This window comes from Amblyraja radiata, chromosome 7, assembly GCF_010909765.2.
Source record: "Amblyraja radiata isolate CabotCenter1 chromosome 7, sAmbRad1.1.pri, whole genome shotgun sequence".
Taxonomy (NCBI): Eukaryota; Metazoa; Chordata; class Chondrichthyes; order Rajiformes; family Rajidae; genus Amblyraja; species Amblyraja radiata.
The window spans coordinates 9,008,350-9,026,117 of NC_045962.1; the positions used below are offsets into that span (position 1 = coordinate 9,008,350).

The 17,768-nt window shown below is 43.1% G+C and overlaps 1 protein-coding gene across 1 annotated transcript in view; it reads left to right on the forward strand.

The window, feature by feature from the left end:
* LOC116975673 (retinol dehydrogenase 7-like) overlaps window positions 1–17,768 on the forward strand; it is a 41,383-nt gene that overhangs the window by 15,704 nt on the left and 7,911 nt on the right. Inside the window, exons 2-3 of the mRNA XM_033025000.1 lie at window positions 13,217–13,296; window positions 15,841–16,171. Coding sequence (XP_032880891.1) covers window positions 13,217–13,296; window positions 15,841–16,171 — 411 coding nt within the window. The remainder of the gene's footprint in view (window positions 1–13,216; window positions 13,297–15,840; window positions 16,172–17,768) is intronic.

Here is a 17,768-nt window from a genome sequence, read left to right on the forward strand (position 1 = left end):
CTCCAGCATTCCCTTTAAACCGGCATCTGCTGTTCCTTCCGACACATGCACAAGAAATAGGCAACTTTTCGGGCCGAAACGTTGCCTATTTCTTTCGTTCCATAGATGCTGCTGCACCCGCTGAGTTTCTCCAGCATTTGTGTGTGGGGGTGGGAGTTGGGGGGAGGGGGGGGGGGGGTGGAGAGATAAGGCAGCCTGAAGAAAGGGTCGCATGTCCATTTCCCTCCGTAGATGCTGCCTGGCCCGCGGAGTTCCTCCAGTCTTAGAAACTGCTTTAGACAAAAAGAGACACAAACTGCTGGAGTAAAATAGCTCAGCAATTGAGGTACCTGAACACTCAAAAATGAAAAAGAATGAAAATGTGATTATTCACCTCCCTTCAACTATTTTGTGTTTCAGCATGAGAGGGATTATAACATTAGAGACATTCATCTTGTAGTGATGTGTTAATGAAGAATTGCAGACATCAAGCTGATAGTAAAAAATATATTTATTTAACAATGAGGTAAAACAAGCACTGACAATCAAACTGGTCAGTTACTCACCGTTCGCAGGAGTTCCCACGGTACCCGCAAGAGTTATTACGGATATCGCACGGGCCACTGCGTTCATACAATGTTGCAACGCTCACCAAAAAGTGCTCTAGGCACTCTTGGAGAAATTCAAAAATGTTTGAATTTTCTCCCGACCTTACCAAGTCACACGACTACCTGCCGTTAGCGCCACGGAGGTCCTCGGTGGTCCACGAATGCCGTACTGCTATCGCAGAAGGTTCCCACGATGTTAAATCTTGTTAAGTCTTGCTTCAGGTCGCACAGTGAGAAAGCCCTTTAAGCTATTTAAGGAACTCGTGTCTGGGCTAGTCTGCACATACATTTGTTTGTTCGGCAGTAAATAAACCTATATTCTTGAGGAACTGTCTCCCGGGGCAGTTCTTCTGTGATCTTACGTAATAAAGTCTCGCTCTCCATAAGTCCTAGTACTCCATTGCTAGATATCTCTATAGCGATATCTAGCAATGGATTTCAGGCTCCTGTACCTTCAAGGTTATAGATTTCAGGCTCCTGTACCTTCTTCCTGATGGTAGCAGCGAGATGAGAGAGTGGCCAGGAAGCTACGGAAGTCCATAGATGCTTAGCCACATTAGGGTGGCTATCACTAACTGCACTAATTGTAGTTGTAGTTGCTTTTCTTTTTTACTTTCCACACTTTACTAACACTATTAGCTATCACCTTTTTTTATCTTATATCACATTATATTTTGTATTTGGAATGGAATTGCATATTTTATTTAAGGAGATACGTTCGGATGGAAAACAGACGTGACCTAAAATTCATCTACCTGAAGTTCAAGTATAAGGTAGGGTTGAGTGTGCTGAATCATCTGCTCTACCACTTAATCACAAGATGCAAGACATGAATATAAAAATTGGGGGTGAGGGAATTAAATTCTGTATTTGGAATGTTAAGGGAATTAATGAACCTATCAAGAGAGGCAAAGTGTTAGCACATTTAAAATCATTGAAAACAGATATAATATTTCTCCAGGAGACACATCTTAAAAAGGAAGCACAACACAGACTGAAAGCAAAATGGATTGCTAAAGCGTACCATTCTTCATTCTCACATAAATCAAGAGGTGTTGCAATATTAATTCGTAAAGGCATACCCTTTAAACATATATCAACGATAGAAGACATTGAAGGCAGATATATTATAATAATAGGGGAGTTATACACAAAAAAGGTGACTCTCCTCAATGTGTATGGACCAAATTTTGATAGCCCTCTGTTTTTTAAGAGAATTCTTAACAATATCCCGGAAGGTACACAACAAAACTTAATAATCGGTGGAGATTTAAATTGTACATTGGATGCTTGTTTGGATAGATCATCAACTCAAAGAAAACTAAAATCTCGATCAAGTGAATTTTTAAATTCATACATTAATACCACTAATATTAAGGACGTTTGGAGAATTGAAAATCCATCGGGCCGAGAATATTCATTTTACTCACCAGTACATAAAACTTACTCAAGGATAGACTATTTTTTAGTAGATTCAAAACTTATCCCATTCACCTATAACTCACAATATCATAACATCATAATCTCAGACCACGCCCCATTAACATTTATGATCAAAGTAAACGGAATGGCAGAGACACAGTCACAATGGAGATTTAATCCCCAAATCTTAAAAGATAAGTCATGTAATGAATATCTAGTAAAACAGATTAAAATGTTTTTTGAGGCTAACGATAGCCCTGAAATCTCTGCCTCCCTTCTTTGGGAAACATTTAAAGCATTTGTACGAGGAGCATTAATTTCTTCCCAATCATTTTTTAATAAAGAGAATAGGGCCAAACAACAGAAACTGGAAATGGAAATAAAACAATTAGACACAGAAAATGCAGCAGCACCATCCACGATAAAACACAATAAAATTGCAGTATTGAAATATAAATTAAACAAGATTTATTCAGACCAAGTTATAAAACTTTATCAACATACAAAACAATTAAATTTTGAATTTGGTGACAAACCACAAAAACTATTAGCGCGTCAACTTCGCAAATTGGACGGGGAAAAAACAATATACAAAATTAGAACAGATAAGGGAGAAACATTAACACTGCCTAAAGATATTAATGATAGATTTCTACAATACTACCAAAAATTGTATTCATCTAAAATAACAGAACAATCAACGGGAATGGAAACATTTTTACAGAATTGTAAGTTTGCGGGTCTAGATCAGAAAGAGAGAGAATTGCTAGGGGCTGAAATTACGATAAAAGACATTGAAGAATCAATAAAGTCCTTAAAAAACGGAAAGTCGGCAGGACCCGATGGTCTAAATTCGGAATTTTATAAAAAAATTTATGATTTGCTTTCCCCGCGCCTACAGACAATGTACAAATACGCATATACTCAACAGAAACTCCCAGAAACTCTAAATGAATCAACAATCATACTTATACCAAAAACGGACAAGGATCTTGAAGACCCAGGTTCATACAGAGCTATAGCCCTCTTAAATACTGATCAGAAAATATTAACTAAGATTCTATCTAATAGATTGAGCTTAGTGATCAGTAAATTAATACATCCTGACCAAACAGGGTTTATCCCCAAACGGTATTCATTATTTAATCTGAGAAGATTATTTAATATTATATACTCCAATAGAATCCCTAACGCAGAGCTAGCAATTATCTCGTTAGATGCTGAAAAAGCATTTGACCAGGTAGAATGGCCATATTTATTTTCGGTGATGGAAAAATTTCAACTAGGAGAGAAGTACTGTACATGGGTTAAATTGTTATATTCTAACCCAACAGCTAGAATATTAACAAACAAAATGTTATCAACTAAATTTAATCTCTTTAGAGGCTGTAGACAAGGATGCTCACTATCCCCACTATTATTTGCTCTTGCAATCGAACCCCTAGCAGAAATCATTAGAAACCATCCAGGAATATTTGGATACAATACTAGAGACACAAGGAATAACATCTCCTTATATGCAGATGATATACTAATATATATTACAAAATTAGAAACTAGTATTCCAAACCTATTAAATCTAATAACTCAATTTGGTCAGTTTTCGGGATATAGAATCAATTGGAATAAAAGCGAAATCATGCCAATAACAAAATTCAATTTACATACCATACAACAATCCCCTTTTAAAATAGTTAAAGATAAATTTAAATACTTAGGAATCTATGTAACTAAGACATACACCTCTTTATTTAAACTAAATTTCCCACCCTTACTGAATAAACTACATAAGAATATTCAATACTGGAAAACACTCCCCATTTCAATGCTTGGGAGAATTAATGCTATAAAAATGATTTTTTTACCGCAACTGCTGTACCTACTTCAATTAATTCCGATATATATCCCAAAAACTTTTTTCAAAAAAGTCGTCTCCATTGTTACAAGTTTTGTCTGGGATTATAAGAATCATAGAATAAGTAAAAAACATTTATGTAAATCAAAGATAAATGGAGGTCTGGCTTTGCCAAATTTCTTATTTTATTTTTGGGCAGTCCATATTAAAAACATGAATTTTTGGCTGGAAGAAATGGACCAACAACCAGATTGGCTAATGATGGAAAAGGAAGACTGTCTACCTTTTGAAATTGGACCGATCATATTTGCCCCCACAAAACTGCACAAAAAAACCTATAAAGAAAACCCCATAATACATAGTGGAATACGAATTTGGAAACAAATAAAAAAAGATTTAAAATTGAATAATATACCACTCTGCCTTCCCATTGTAAATAATCCTTTATTCAAATCATCCTTTATGGACAAAGGTTTCACACAATGGAAAAATCATGGAATCAAAAATATAGGACATCTTTATGGGAAAGGTACTTTTCTTTCATTTCAAGAGTTACAACTGAATTATGGACTGCACTCAAATAATTTCTTCAGATATCTACAAATTAGAGATTATGTTAAATCTAATACACAAGTTTACAGGAATAGGGAATCAGAAATTCTTGATGAATGTCTGAACAAGCATCCTAATACTGAAAAACTAATAGCTTATATTTATAACACCCTACTAAATAACGAGGTACCACCGACCGAACCATATAGATACAAATGGGAAAATGAAATAGGTCATCCTATCACGAAAGATATGTGGGACGAAAGTTTACAACAAATACATCAATGTTCATTAAATGCCAGACATACTTTAATACAATTCAAGGTCTTACATAGACTACACTTCTCTAAAATAAAACTAAATAGAATCTTCCCACAAATCTCTCCTATTTGTGATAAATGTCTACATTTAGAGGCTAATTTAACACATACGTTTGCAAACTGTATAAAACTTAAACATTTCTGGACAGATATTTTTGAAATAACTTCAGAAGTTATTAATACAAAACTGGACCCAGACACAAAATTAATAATACTTGGACTATCAGAACAAAGCTTAACACTCACAACAAACCAAAGAAACTTCCTCAATTACAGTATAATAACCGGAAAAAAATTAATATTAAAATTTTGGAAAGGCCCTACAACCCCCACAATTAAAATGTGGATTACGGAAATGTCGGAGACCCTATACTTAGAAAGAATTAGACTTGTCTTAATGGACAAACAAGATCTTTTCCATAAAATTTGGGCTCCATTCATTAACTATCTGAAGGGATAGATTGGCACAGCACGAGGACCCAGCTGAAACTTGAACTCAGGAACAGATGAAAAACTATACTCTATACTTTATAACCTACGAACCTATCTCCATTGATGTATTACAGGTAACCCATTCCACCTCCCTTGTTTTTCTGTTGTATTGTTTTTTGTTTTGTTTTTTTGCTTTCTTTTTTATTTGTAACTTTCTACCCTCTTTTTCTCGCTTTCTATAAAAAATAAAAATACTAGAAGCAGAAGTAATTGATAATGGAAAATTTTAATAATGTATGACTGATGTATATGAAAAGTTTTTTTTTTTACTATAATATGTAACTACATTTTATAATATGTCTACTTCTAATTAAAAAAAAGGGAAAAAAAAAAAAAAAAAAAAAAAGAAATAGGCAACTTTTCGGGCCGAAACGTTGCCTATTTCTTTCGTTCCATAGATGCTGCTGCACCCGCTGAGTTTCTCCAGCATTTGTGTGTGGGGGTGGGAGTTGGGGGGAGGGGGGGGGGGGGGAGAGATAAGGCAGCCTGAAGAAAGGGTCGCATGTCCATTTCCCTCCGTAGATGCTGCCTGGCCCGCGGAGTTCCTCCAGTCTTAGAAACTGCTTTAGACAAAAAGAGACACAAACTGCTGGAGTAAAATAGCTCAGCAAGTGAGGTACCTGAACACTCAAAAATGAAAAAGAATGAAAATGTGATTATTCACCTCCCTTCAACTATTTTGTGTTTCAGCATGAGAGGGATTATAACATTAGAGACATTCATCTTGTAGTGATGTGTTAATGAAGAATTGCAGACATCAAGCTGATAGTAAAAAATATATTTATTTAACAATGAGGTAAAACAAGCACTGACAATCAAACTGGTCAGTTACTCACCGTTCGCAGGAGTTCCCACGGTACCCGCAAGAGTTATTACGGATATCGCACGGGCCACTGCGTTCATACAATGTTGCAACGCTCACCAAAAAGTGCTCTAGGCACTCTTGGAGAAATTCAAAAATGTTTGAATTTTCTCCCGACCTAACCTGCCGTTAGCGCCACGGAGGTCCTCGGTGGTCCACGAATGCCGTACTGCTATCGCAGAAGGTTCCCACGATGTTAAATCTTGTTAAGTCTTGCTTCAGGTCGCACAGTGAGAAAGCCCTTTAAGCTATTTAAGGAACTCGTGTCTGGGCTAGTCTGCACATACATTTGTTTGTTCGGCAGTAAATAAACCTATATTCTTGAGGAACTGTCTCCCGGGGCAGTTCTTCTGTGATTTTACGTAATAAAGTCTCGCTCTCCATAAGTCCTAGTACTCCATTGCTAGATATCTCTATAGCGATATCTAGCAATGGATTTCAGGCTCCTGTACCTTCAAGGTTATAGATTTCAGGCTCCTGTACCTTCTTCCTGATGGTAGCAGCGAGATGAAAGAGTGGCCAGGGTGTTGTGGGTCTTTGACGATGCTGACTGCCTTTTTGAGGCAGCGACTCCTGTAGATCCCTTCGATGGTGGGGAGGTCAGTACCCGTGATGGACTGGGCAGTGTCCACCCCTCTCTGCAGATCCCTTTGGTGGTGGGGAGGTCTTCCTGCGCTGGGCGTCAGACATGCTGTCCTGCAGAGGATGCCCGGCTTCTACCGGGACCCGCTGAGAATCTGGAACTTGGTTGCCATCGACCAGGGACCCCATCCGCCGGTGGAGGGCGACAGCCCGGGTGTGAGAGGAGCCGATCCTTGTCCCGCCCCACTGGGTGTCGGGGAGGCTTGAACGTGTGGGGTACTTGTAGCTGAGCAAACCCCCGCTCATCCGGAAGTTCTCATCGGACCCAGGCGCCGTAATCCTTCCCGGGAGCTGGTCCCGCACAACTTGAGCCGCCTTTCCTCGACACCCTTCATCCATCATGGTGTTGTACTTCCGGTGGCGCTGGTGCCAGCAGCCTCCACCTACAGCCCGGTATCTTTTTATTTTTTTGTTTATTTAGTTATGTAAAAGTGTATTTTTTTGTGGTTTTTTTGTGTTTTGATGTGGGGGAAGAGGGTACGGTGCGGAGGATACCGTCCTTCAGCCGCTTCCTGGTGAGGACGCGACTATTATTCGAGTCGCGTCCTCGCCCCCCCCCCCCCCCCCCCAGCGGCCTACCTACTGGATTAGCGCGGCCTTTCCTGCCGGGATCGACCAGAGCGCCAGCAGCGGCGGGACAGCGCTGTAACATCGCGAGGCTGGCGATGCCTTACCGGGGATCGCCGTCTGGAGCCCGGTGTGCTGGGCCTGCGGCACCGACATCATGGAGCTGCGGTTTGCGGAGCTCCCAACGCGGGCGGCGCTGATGGACAGCGCGGGGTCCTGCGACTCTGCCCGGCTCGGCCTGCGGACTCGGGAGCTGCGGACTCGGGGGCTGCGGACTCGGGGGCTGCGGACTCGGGGGCTGCGGACTCGGGGGCTGCGGACACGGGGGCTGCGGACTCGGGGGCTGCGGACACGGGGGCTGCGGACTCGGGAGCTGCGGACTCCGGCTGCGGGAGGCGGCTGATCGGGGGGTCCGGGCCGCTGAGGAGGATTTTCACCGTCGGGGTTCGGCGTTCCACCAGCCCGGCGTGAGGGCCTGAAAATCGGGCCACCCGGGGTGGCGACTGCGGGTGCTAGGAAGGCCTCGACCACGAGTGAACATCTGGGAAGAACGGAGGGGAGGCTGGCTGGACTATGGTGCCTTCCTCACCTTGGTGCCACTGTGTTATGTTGTGTCGTGGACTTTCAGTGTTTGTGCTTTTTTTAAAATTCTATTTTATTTTTAATATGTTTTATTATTTATTATTATTTATTTATTTTTTATTTTTATGATACTGCCTGTAAGGGAAATTCATTTCGTTGTCTCTAACTGAGACAATGACAATAAATTTGAATACAATACAATACAATACAATCTCCCTCCGAGACACAGGGAGGCGTGTCCTGTACGGGCTCCTCCTCCACACCCTGCACTTCCTCGTTCTGGTCCACCAAGTGGCGGTTGGTGTTGCCTTCTTGTCACGAGGGGGGGGGGGGGGGGTGCGGTTGTGGTTCCTCCCCACAGGGATTATCCCCCCTACATTGGGGACCTGGGGTGGAGGGTACTGCACCGAGGAGTCCCTTGTAACCTGTTTCTCGCGGTTCACAGACTTGCCAGCCGCCTGCCACTTTTGCGGGCTGGAAGAGTCTGTGTATCAAGTGTATATGGAGTGTGTGAGGTTGCAGTCCCTGTTCCAATATCTAAAGGGGCTGCTCCTTGCCTTCTGGCTGCACTTCACACCCACCGTCATCTTCGGACACACAGGGGAGAGAGTAGGACTGAAAATGTCCTGGTTGGGTTGCTCCTATGCCTGGCCAAGCTGGCCATCTGTGAGTCACGGCACCAGGTGGAAGAAGGCTCTCTATCTATCTATCTATCTATCTATCTATCTATCTATCTATCTATCTATCTATCTATCTATCTATCTATCTATCTATCTATCTATCTATCTATCTATCTATCTATCTATCTATCTATCTATCTATCTATCTATCTATCTATCTATCTAACTATTACTAAAACTTTCATCTTGTTTATTTATCTGTCTATGTGCTTGTCTGCGATGAGTGATCCTGAAATTACACAAAAATGGTGCAAGATAGCGCTACAAATCACCTTACTCATCATTGTCCTGTGGTGTGCTGTATCAAGCTTTGTTCAGATTGATGGTATATTTTACGTTATTCACATTTGAAACTGTACAAAAAACAACTTTGAGAAAAATCGCTTCCATCTGCACTGGCGGGCAGCGTATGACGTCACAATGGAATCTCATTTACATAAACTGCCCATCAGCAGTGTTCCACCCCACAATAACATCACAATGGGATCTCATTTACATTTAAAAAAATGAAGTTTTAAAAAACACAGCAGCTTTCACCTCACAATGATGTCAAGGGGAGTCGGGAGGGGAGAGGGGTTATGGTGGGAGGGAGGGAGTGGCTGAGGGTAGAGGAAAGGTGAGGGAGGGAAAGGCAAGCGAGCGAGTGGGGGAGGGGAGGAGGAGAGCGGAGAGAAGAGGGAGGGTGAAGAGGAGGGCGAGGAAGTGTTGGGGATGAGGGGGAATGGAGGAGGATAGGGGTAGGAAGCGGGATGGCGAGGCGTACTTGGGGAGGGTTGCCGTAACTCGCATCACCACGGGTTATCTCTGGTGTCATAACGAGAACCCTTCAGTTGCGCCTGCGCAGTTGAGGGCTATGGGTGAGTGGTGGAATATTGCATTCGTGGACCAGCCCTCCCGTGTGACAGGGACATAATGGATCCCACGTGGTCCTTAATAAAGATGGGGAAATAGCAATTTAATATTTAAGAATTTTTGTTTTATTTTGCATTATGGTAGTGGGCTTGTTTGTATTTTTGTGTGTCCACCACTCCGCAATTCCCTTCGTTCCTGGACGTTCGAGTTGCTGAACCAGACCATGATGCAACCAGTCAATATGCTCTCTACTGTACACCTGTAGACATTCAAGATCTGCCCCCCACTGTCCCCGATATAAATGAATGATTGAAAGGTCAAATATTTGAATTAGACATCCACAACGTGGAAACAGGCCTTTTGTTCCAACTTGCCCATGCAGACCAACATGGCCCATCTACACAAGTCCCACCTGCCTGTATTTGGCCCATATCCTTCAAAACCTCTCCAAATGTTTTTTTAAACATTGTTACAGTACCTGCCTCAACCTCCTCCTCCTGCAGCTCGTTCCATTCACCCACCACCCTTTGTGTGAAAACGTTGCCCCTCATGTTCCTGGTAAATCTTTCCCCCCTCACCTTAAGCCAATGGTTCTCAATTTCCCCTACCCCGGGTAAACAGCAGTGTACGTTCTATCTATTCCTCTCATGATCTGTTTGGATCGCAAGCAGAATAAAGCTCAAAATTGTTATGGTTTTTGATTCCCCTACTCTGGGGTAAAGGACTTTGTGCATTCACCCTGTCTGTTCCTCTCACGATCGTACACATTGTGATGCTTCACCTATTTGTGACAAGATGTGAACACATTCACCAGAAAAATCAGCCTTACATAACGTACGGGTAACGCAAGGAGATTTCTGAGCATGCACCTCACATAAGGAGCTCAGTGGCGATGATCCTGTTTAAAGCGGAGGTATTTTTATACCGCAGACTGCACTCCATCAAGCAAACAGCTCCAGGCACCCGTAACAACCCACTCATCTTGGTCCAATGGAAGATACCATTCCTCAAAACAATGTAAGTCACAGTTGCCAAATGACCTAACAATCAGGTTGTTGAAACAAAGAACTGCAGTTGCTGGTTTGTACCAAAGATAGACACAGGGTGCTGGAGTAACTCAACCGGTCAGGTAGCATCTCTGGAGAACATGGATAGGTGATGTTTCACAGAGTGCTGGAGTTACTCAGCGGGTCAGGCAGCATCTGTGGAGAACATGGATAGGTGACGTTTCACAGAGTGCTGGAGTAACTCAGCGGGTCAGGCAGCAACTCTGGAGAACATGGATAGGTGACGTTTCAGGTCTGGACACTTTTTCAGTCTTCCTTCTTCATATTTGCCAGAGATGCTGCCTGACCCGCCGAGTTACTCCAGCACTTTGTGTCTTTCTTGAATAGTTGTGCTGTTTGTCTCTGTATTTTTCTGGATAGATTATTCACGAGTGTATTCTGTAAATTTCCAAATAAATCATTCGGCTCTTAAGAGGCAGTACGTGAAAACAAACTGGTATTTGTTCAAACTATCGTGTACACTTGAAACGTTAAACTAATTACTTAGCATTTGGCTCCAGGCTGGCACAGTGGTGCAGTGGTTAGAGCTGCTACCTCACAGCGCCAGAGGCCCCTTGTTCGATCCTGAACTTGAGTATTGTCAGTGCAGAATTTGCACGTTCTCTCCGTGACCGCGTGGGTTTCCTCCGGGTGCTCCGGTTTCCTCCCACATTCCAAACGCGTGCGGGTTTGTGGGTTAATTGCCCCTCTGTAAATTGTCCCTAGTGTGCAGGGAGTGGATGAGAAAGTGGGGCAATAGTGTGAACAGGTGAGCAATGGTCCGTGCGTGCTCAGTTAGCCGAAGGGCCTCTTTCTGTGCTGCATCTCTAAAAACAAATACAAAACAAAAAAATGTTGCAGGAAATATAGAAATGAGTTAATCCAGGAACTGAATGATAGACAGGAATATTCTCTTGGGAAATATTTCTGTAATATAGGAAAATATTATTAAATACCTCTCTTGTATACTTGATAATATGAAGACCTGGCTGTGATCTCTTAAGACTAAGGGATTGGAACAAGCAGCTTAACGGTTGTGAGATTTCTGCAGCTTAAGGCAGGTGTGAAAATATCAGCAAACATCTCTGCTGGTGTGTCAATGTTTCGTGTGGATATCTGTATTGGCGATCAATTGAACAACGAAGGCATCGTCTGATCATATTCCCAGAATTCCAGGGCAGCACGGTGGTTCAGCGGTAGAGTTGCTGCTTTACATCGCTTACAGCGCCAGAAACCCGGGTTCGATCCCAACTACGGGCGCTGTCTGTTCTCCCCGTCACCGCGTGGGTTTTCTCCGAGATCTTCAGTTTCCTCCCACACTCCAAAGGTGTACAGGTTTGTAGGCTAATTGGCTTGGTATAAGTGTATTGTCCCTAGTATGTGTAGGATAGTGTTAGTGTGCACTGGTGGGCAGTGCGGACTCAGTGGGCCGAAGGGCCCGTTTACACGCTGTATATCTAAATTAAACTAAACTAATTTCAGATTTCAAGAAAATGTATACCTTAGCTTATTGTGTAATTGGAAATGCTTATGTGTGCAGTTTAAAATATGAATCCCTGATAAAATCAGAGAATAGAGATCAGGAAAATGCATGCAGACACAAAATGCTGGAGTAGCTCAGCGGGTCAGGCAGCATATCTGGAGAAAAAAAAAGGTGCTGTTTCGGGTCGGGACCCTTCTTACGACACGCCCAACCTGAAACATCACCCATCCTTTTTCTCCAGAGATGAGTGTCTGCTTCGGTATAAACCAGCATCTGCGGTTCCTTCCTGCACACTGAAACATGTGTTGTGTGCAGCAGTCACTGGGTTAACTTCAGTAAGTCCAGAGCAAACATTTGTCCGAATGTTTTACTTATAAATATTATCCGTGTGATCACACAGTGTATGTAGAGTCTTGAAGCATCGAATCATGTAGTCACACAGAATGGAAACAGGCCCTTCAGCCAAACTCTCCCATGCCAACCAAGATGCCCCTTGCAAGCTAGTCCCACCTGCCCATGTTTGGCCCATATCCCTCAAAGCCTTTCCTATCCATGTATTTGTTAAAGTGTCTTTTAATGTTGCTATAGAACCTGCGTCAACTACCTCCTCCGGCAGCTCGTTCCATATACAGTTGCCCCTCACGTTCCTATTAATTCTCTCACCTCTCACCTTAAATCTCTTCTCTAGTTCTTGATTCCCCTGCTCTGGGTAAAAGACTGCTTTCACCCTATCTATTCCCTTCATGATTTTATACACCTCTATAAGATCACACCTCATCCTTCTGCGCTTCAAGAATAGAGTTCCAGCCTGCTCAACCTCTCCCTATAGCTCAGGCCCCCGAGTCCTGGCAACATCCCCGTAAATCTTCTCTGCACTCTTCCCAGCTTGTCAACGTCTTTCCTACAGCAGGGTGAACAAGTCTGAAGAAGGGTCTCAACCCGAAATGTCACCCATCCTTCTCTCCAGAGACACTGCCTGTCCGGCTGAGCTACTCCAGCATTTTGTGTCTACCTTCTGACCAAAACTGAACATAGTTCAACAACCAACGTATTCACCAACGTATTTCTATAATTTGCATTATTAACACCATCCTTTTAAAATGGGCATCATAACTGATGTATGTTAAGATAGAAAAATCTCTTAAATTAATAGAAAATTCAAAAGAATTACTGTATTTTCAGGTCAATGGAATTAAGTACTGGACAGACCATCTTGCAGGGGCAGTAATGCAGTCCTGTATATTTGAAAATGATTTTGACCGATCCTTTTGCAGTAAAGATGCAACTTAATGCCATCTCATTTTATTGCCAGGCTTCGACCAAAGTGGAAGATGTTTTTGAATATGTCCTACAGGTTAGTTTCTTAATGTTCCGATTATTTGTCTCTCTTCCCAGTCAGCGAGAGGAATTATTTTGAGGGCATGGAATGTTATTCAGAATTTAATGTTTGAAACTGCTGTGGTGGGTTGTCTGCGGCAGCTCTGTGTGGACAATAACATTGCAATGAACCACTTGGCAAGACACAGAGAGCTACGATCACAATTAAAGATGAACATAGAACAGCACAGGAACGGGCCCTTCGGCCCACATTGTCTGTGCTTGCTTTCCCTCTCTCCCCCTTACTCTCACCTTCCGCAATCTTTCCCTCGTCTCCTTCTCTCCCCCTTTCACTTTCTTTCTTTCTCTCCCCTCTCACATTTTTTCCCCTCTCTCCCCCTTTCTCTCTCCCCCTTCACTCTCATTCTTTCTCTCTCCCCTTTCTTTTTCTCCTTCTCCCTCATTCTCCATTCTACCCTTCCCCCTTTCTCTCTCGCTTTGTATTATTTAGTAAAATATAAACGGACTGCATGATGTTTCTTGCAACAATAATGTACAAAGTCCAAGAATGCATTCCCTGTAAAGTCCACAAGTGATGGGAGCAGAATTAGGCCCTTCAGCCCATCAAATCCATTCTGGCATTCATTCCAGGGCCCAGGGGCCAGGTAGGCTGCATCCCAGAGTACTTAAGGAAGTAGCTCCAGAAATAGTGGATGCATTAGTAATAATCTTTCAAAACTCTTTAGATTCTGGAGTAGTTCCTGAGGATTGGCGGGTAGCAAACGTAACCCCACTTTTTAAGAAGGGAGGGAGAGAGAAAACGGGGAATTACAGACCAGTTAGTCTAACATCGGTAGTGGGGAAACTGCTAGAGTCAGTTATTAAAGATGGGATAGCAGCACATTTGGAAAGTGGTGAAATCATTGGACAAAGTCAGCATGGATTTACAAAAGGTAAATCATGTCTGACGAATCTTATAGAATTTTTCGAGGATGTAACTAGTAGCGTGGATAGGGGAGAACCAGTGGATGTGGTGTATCTGGACTTCCAGAAGGCTTTCGACAAGGTCCCACATAAGAGATTAGTTTACAAACTTAAAGCACACGGCATTGGGGGTTCAGTATTGATGTGGATAGAGAACTGGCTGGCAAACAGGAAGCAAAGAGTAGGAGTAAACGGGTCCTTTTCACAATGGCAGGCAGTGACTAGTGGGGTACCGCAAGGCTCAGTGCTGGGACCCCAGCTATTTACAATATATATTAATGATCTGGATGAGGGAATTGAAGGCAATATATCCAAGTTTGCGGATGACACTAAGCTGGGGGGCAGTGTTAGCTGTGAGGAGGATGCTAGGAGACTGCAAGGAGACTTGGATAGGCTGGGTGAGTGGGCAAATGTCTGGCAGATGCAGTATAATGTGGATAAATGTGAGGTTATCCATTTTGGTGGCAAAAACAGGAAAGCAGACTATTATCTAAATGGTGGCCGACTAGGAAAAGGGGAGATGCAGCGAGACCTGGGTGTCATGGTACACCAGTCATTGAAAGTGGGCATGCAGGTGCAGCAGGCAGTGAAGAAAGCGAATGGTATGTTAGCTTTCATAGCAAAAGGATTTGAGTATAGGAGCAGGGAGGTTCTACTGCAGTTGTACAGGGTCTTGGTGAGACCACACCTGGAGTATTGCGTACAGTTTTGGTCTCCAAATCTGAGGAAGGACATTATTGCCATAGAGGGAGTGCAGAGAAGGTTCACCAGACTGATTCCTGGGATGTCAGGACTGTCTTATGAAGAAAGACTGGATAGACTTGGTTTATACTCTCTAGAATTTAGGAGATTGAGAGGGGATCTTATAGAAACTTACAAAATTCTTAAGGGGTTGGACAGGCTAGATGCAGGAAGATTGCTCCCGATGTTGGGGAAGTCCAGGACAAGGGGTCACAGCTTAAGGATAAGGGGGAAATCCTTTAAAACCGAGATGAGAAGAACTTTTTCACACAGAGAGTGGTGAATCTCTGGAACTCCCTGCCACAGAGGGTAGTCGAGGCCAGTTCATTGGCTATATTTAAGAGGGAGTTAGATGTGGCCCTTGTGGCTAAGAGGATCAGAGGGTATGGATAGAAGGCAGGTACGGGATACTGAGTTGGATGATCAGCCATGATCATATTGAATGGCGGTGCAGGCTCGAAGGGCCGAATGGCCTACTCCTGCACCTAATTTCTATGTTTCTATGTTTCTATTCATGGCCGATCCACCTTCCCCTCTCAGCCCCATTCTCCTGCCTTCTCCCCATAACCCCTGACACCTGTATTAATCAAGAATCTATCTATCTCTGCCTTAAAAATATCCATTGACTTGGCCTTCACAGCCTTCTGTGGCAATGAATTCCACAGATCAACACCATCTGAATAACGAAATTCCTCCTCATCTCCTTCCTAAAGGAACGTCCTTTTATTCCGTGCCCTCTGGTCCTCGATCTCCCATCAGTGGAAACAACCTCTCCACACCCATTCTGTCCACACCCATGTACATGTGACTGCACAGGGTTAACTGTATCTACAACTTGTTCTTGTGCTTCCCTCAGCTGTTCCAAATGACTCCAGTTCAGTCAATGCTTCTGGCAATCTCGGTCCTCTTCTCCCTCTGCTGGTTAATTCGAGACAACCTGCACCTGGGAAATATCCAGGAGAAATACGTCTTTGTGACCGGATGTGACAGTGGGTTTGGAAACCTGTTGGCGAAGCAACTGGACAAGCAAGGGTTCAACGTGATCGCTGCCTGCCTGTCAGCGGGCGGCATGGAAGGGCTTCAGATAGACTGCTCGGCTAGGATGAGAACAGTGCAGCTGAACGTGACCAACCCGGACCACATTAGGGAAGCCGTGGAATTCGTACAGTCAGAGGTTGGAGACCAAGGTACGGGAAAGCACACTGGATCACAGTACCTTTGTTCTCTACCCTTGCATTTATTCCTCCTCATCACCTTCTGCAGACATAACGTCAGTTAGTCAGTGCAACAGGCAGCATCTCTGGAGAGAAGGAATGGGTGACATTTCGGGTCAAGACCCTTCTTCAGAGCCGAAACGTCACCCATTCCTTCCCTCCAGAGATGCTGCCTGTTACTCCGAGTTACTCCAGCTTTTTGTGTCCATCTTTGGTGTAAACCAGCATTTGCAGTTCCTTCCTACACATTCAGTTTGTTTAAGTTATCGTCACATGTACAGAGGTACAGTGTAAAGCTTTTTTTATTGCCTGCTATCCGGTCAGCAGAAAGACTACACATGATTACAATCAAGCCGTCCACAGTGTACAGATACATGATAAAGGGAATAACATCTAGTGCAAGGTAGTCCAATTGAGGATAGTCTGAGGGTCTCCAGTGAGGTATATAGGAGGTCAGGAATAATTGTGTTTTGGGGATAGCTCGGTTCATTTGGCTGATAATAGCTGGGAAGAAACTGGATATGTAATTTGTAAAAGTCATGTTTCCACAATGGGATAGATTCAAATTTCTTAGTAATGTTGGTCTCTGAAGTCAACACAACCTGTTGTGGAGAAGGTACACAAAAGTGCTGGAGAAACTCAGCGGGTGCAGCAGCATCTATGGAGCGAAGGAAATAGGCAACGTTTCGGGCCGAAACCCTTCTTCAGATTGTGATTGTTGAGGAGAAGCAAGGACCTGCAGACGCTGGAACCTTAAGCAAAGCACAAAGTGCTGGAGGAACACGGTGGCCAGGCAGCATCTCAAGGGTCAGGCAAAGAGTCAAGAGTGTTTTATTGTCATATGTCCTGAAAGCGAACAACAAAATGCATACTTGCAGCAGCACAACAGATATGGAAACAGAAGATAGACACAAAAAGCTGGAGTAACAGGCAGCACCTCTGGAGAGAAGGAATGGGTGGTGTTCAGGTCGAGACACTTCTTCAGACTGGGTAGGGATAAGGGAAACAAAAGATATAGACAATGATGTAGAGAGATAAAGAACAATGAATGAAAGATATGCAGATGATAAAGGAAACAGGCCATTGTTAGCCTTTGTTCGGTGAAAACAAGAAGCTGGTGCGACTTGGGTGGGGGAGGGATAGAGAGAGAGGGGGAATGCCGGGTTTACTTGAAGTTAGAGAAATAAATATTCATACCACTGGGCTCTAAGCTGCCCAAGCGAAATATGAGATGCTGTTAGATATGTGTGGAGACAATGGACAGATGATATTTTGCGCTGCTACTCTTCTTCAATAATTGTAAGAACTGTATGTAAGAAAATAATTTCATTGTACACGTGTGACAAGAAACACACCATTGAACCATGGAAACAGTCCTGACCTGACACTTTGAATATTGAAGCATACGTTTTTATAATGGGTTTCATAGAACAATCATTATTTTAACTCTGATACAATTTTCTGAACAAATAGTTATTAATGATCACAATGTCACCACGAGGTTCGGATTATCATCACCAAATAATATATTAGGTTATAAAAATTAGAATATAAAACCAGGGGTGTAATG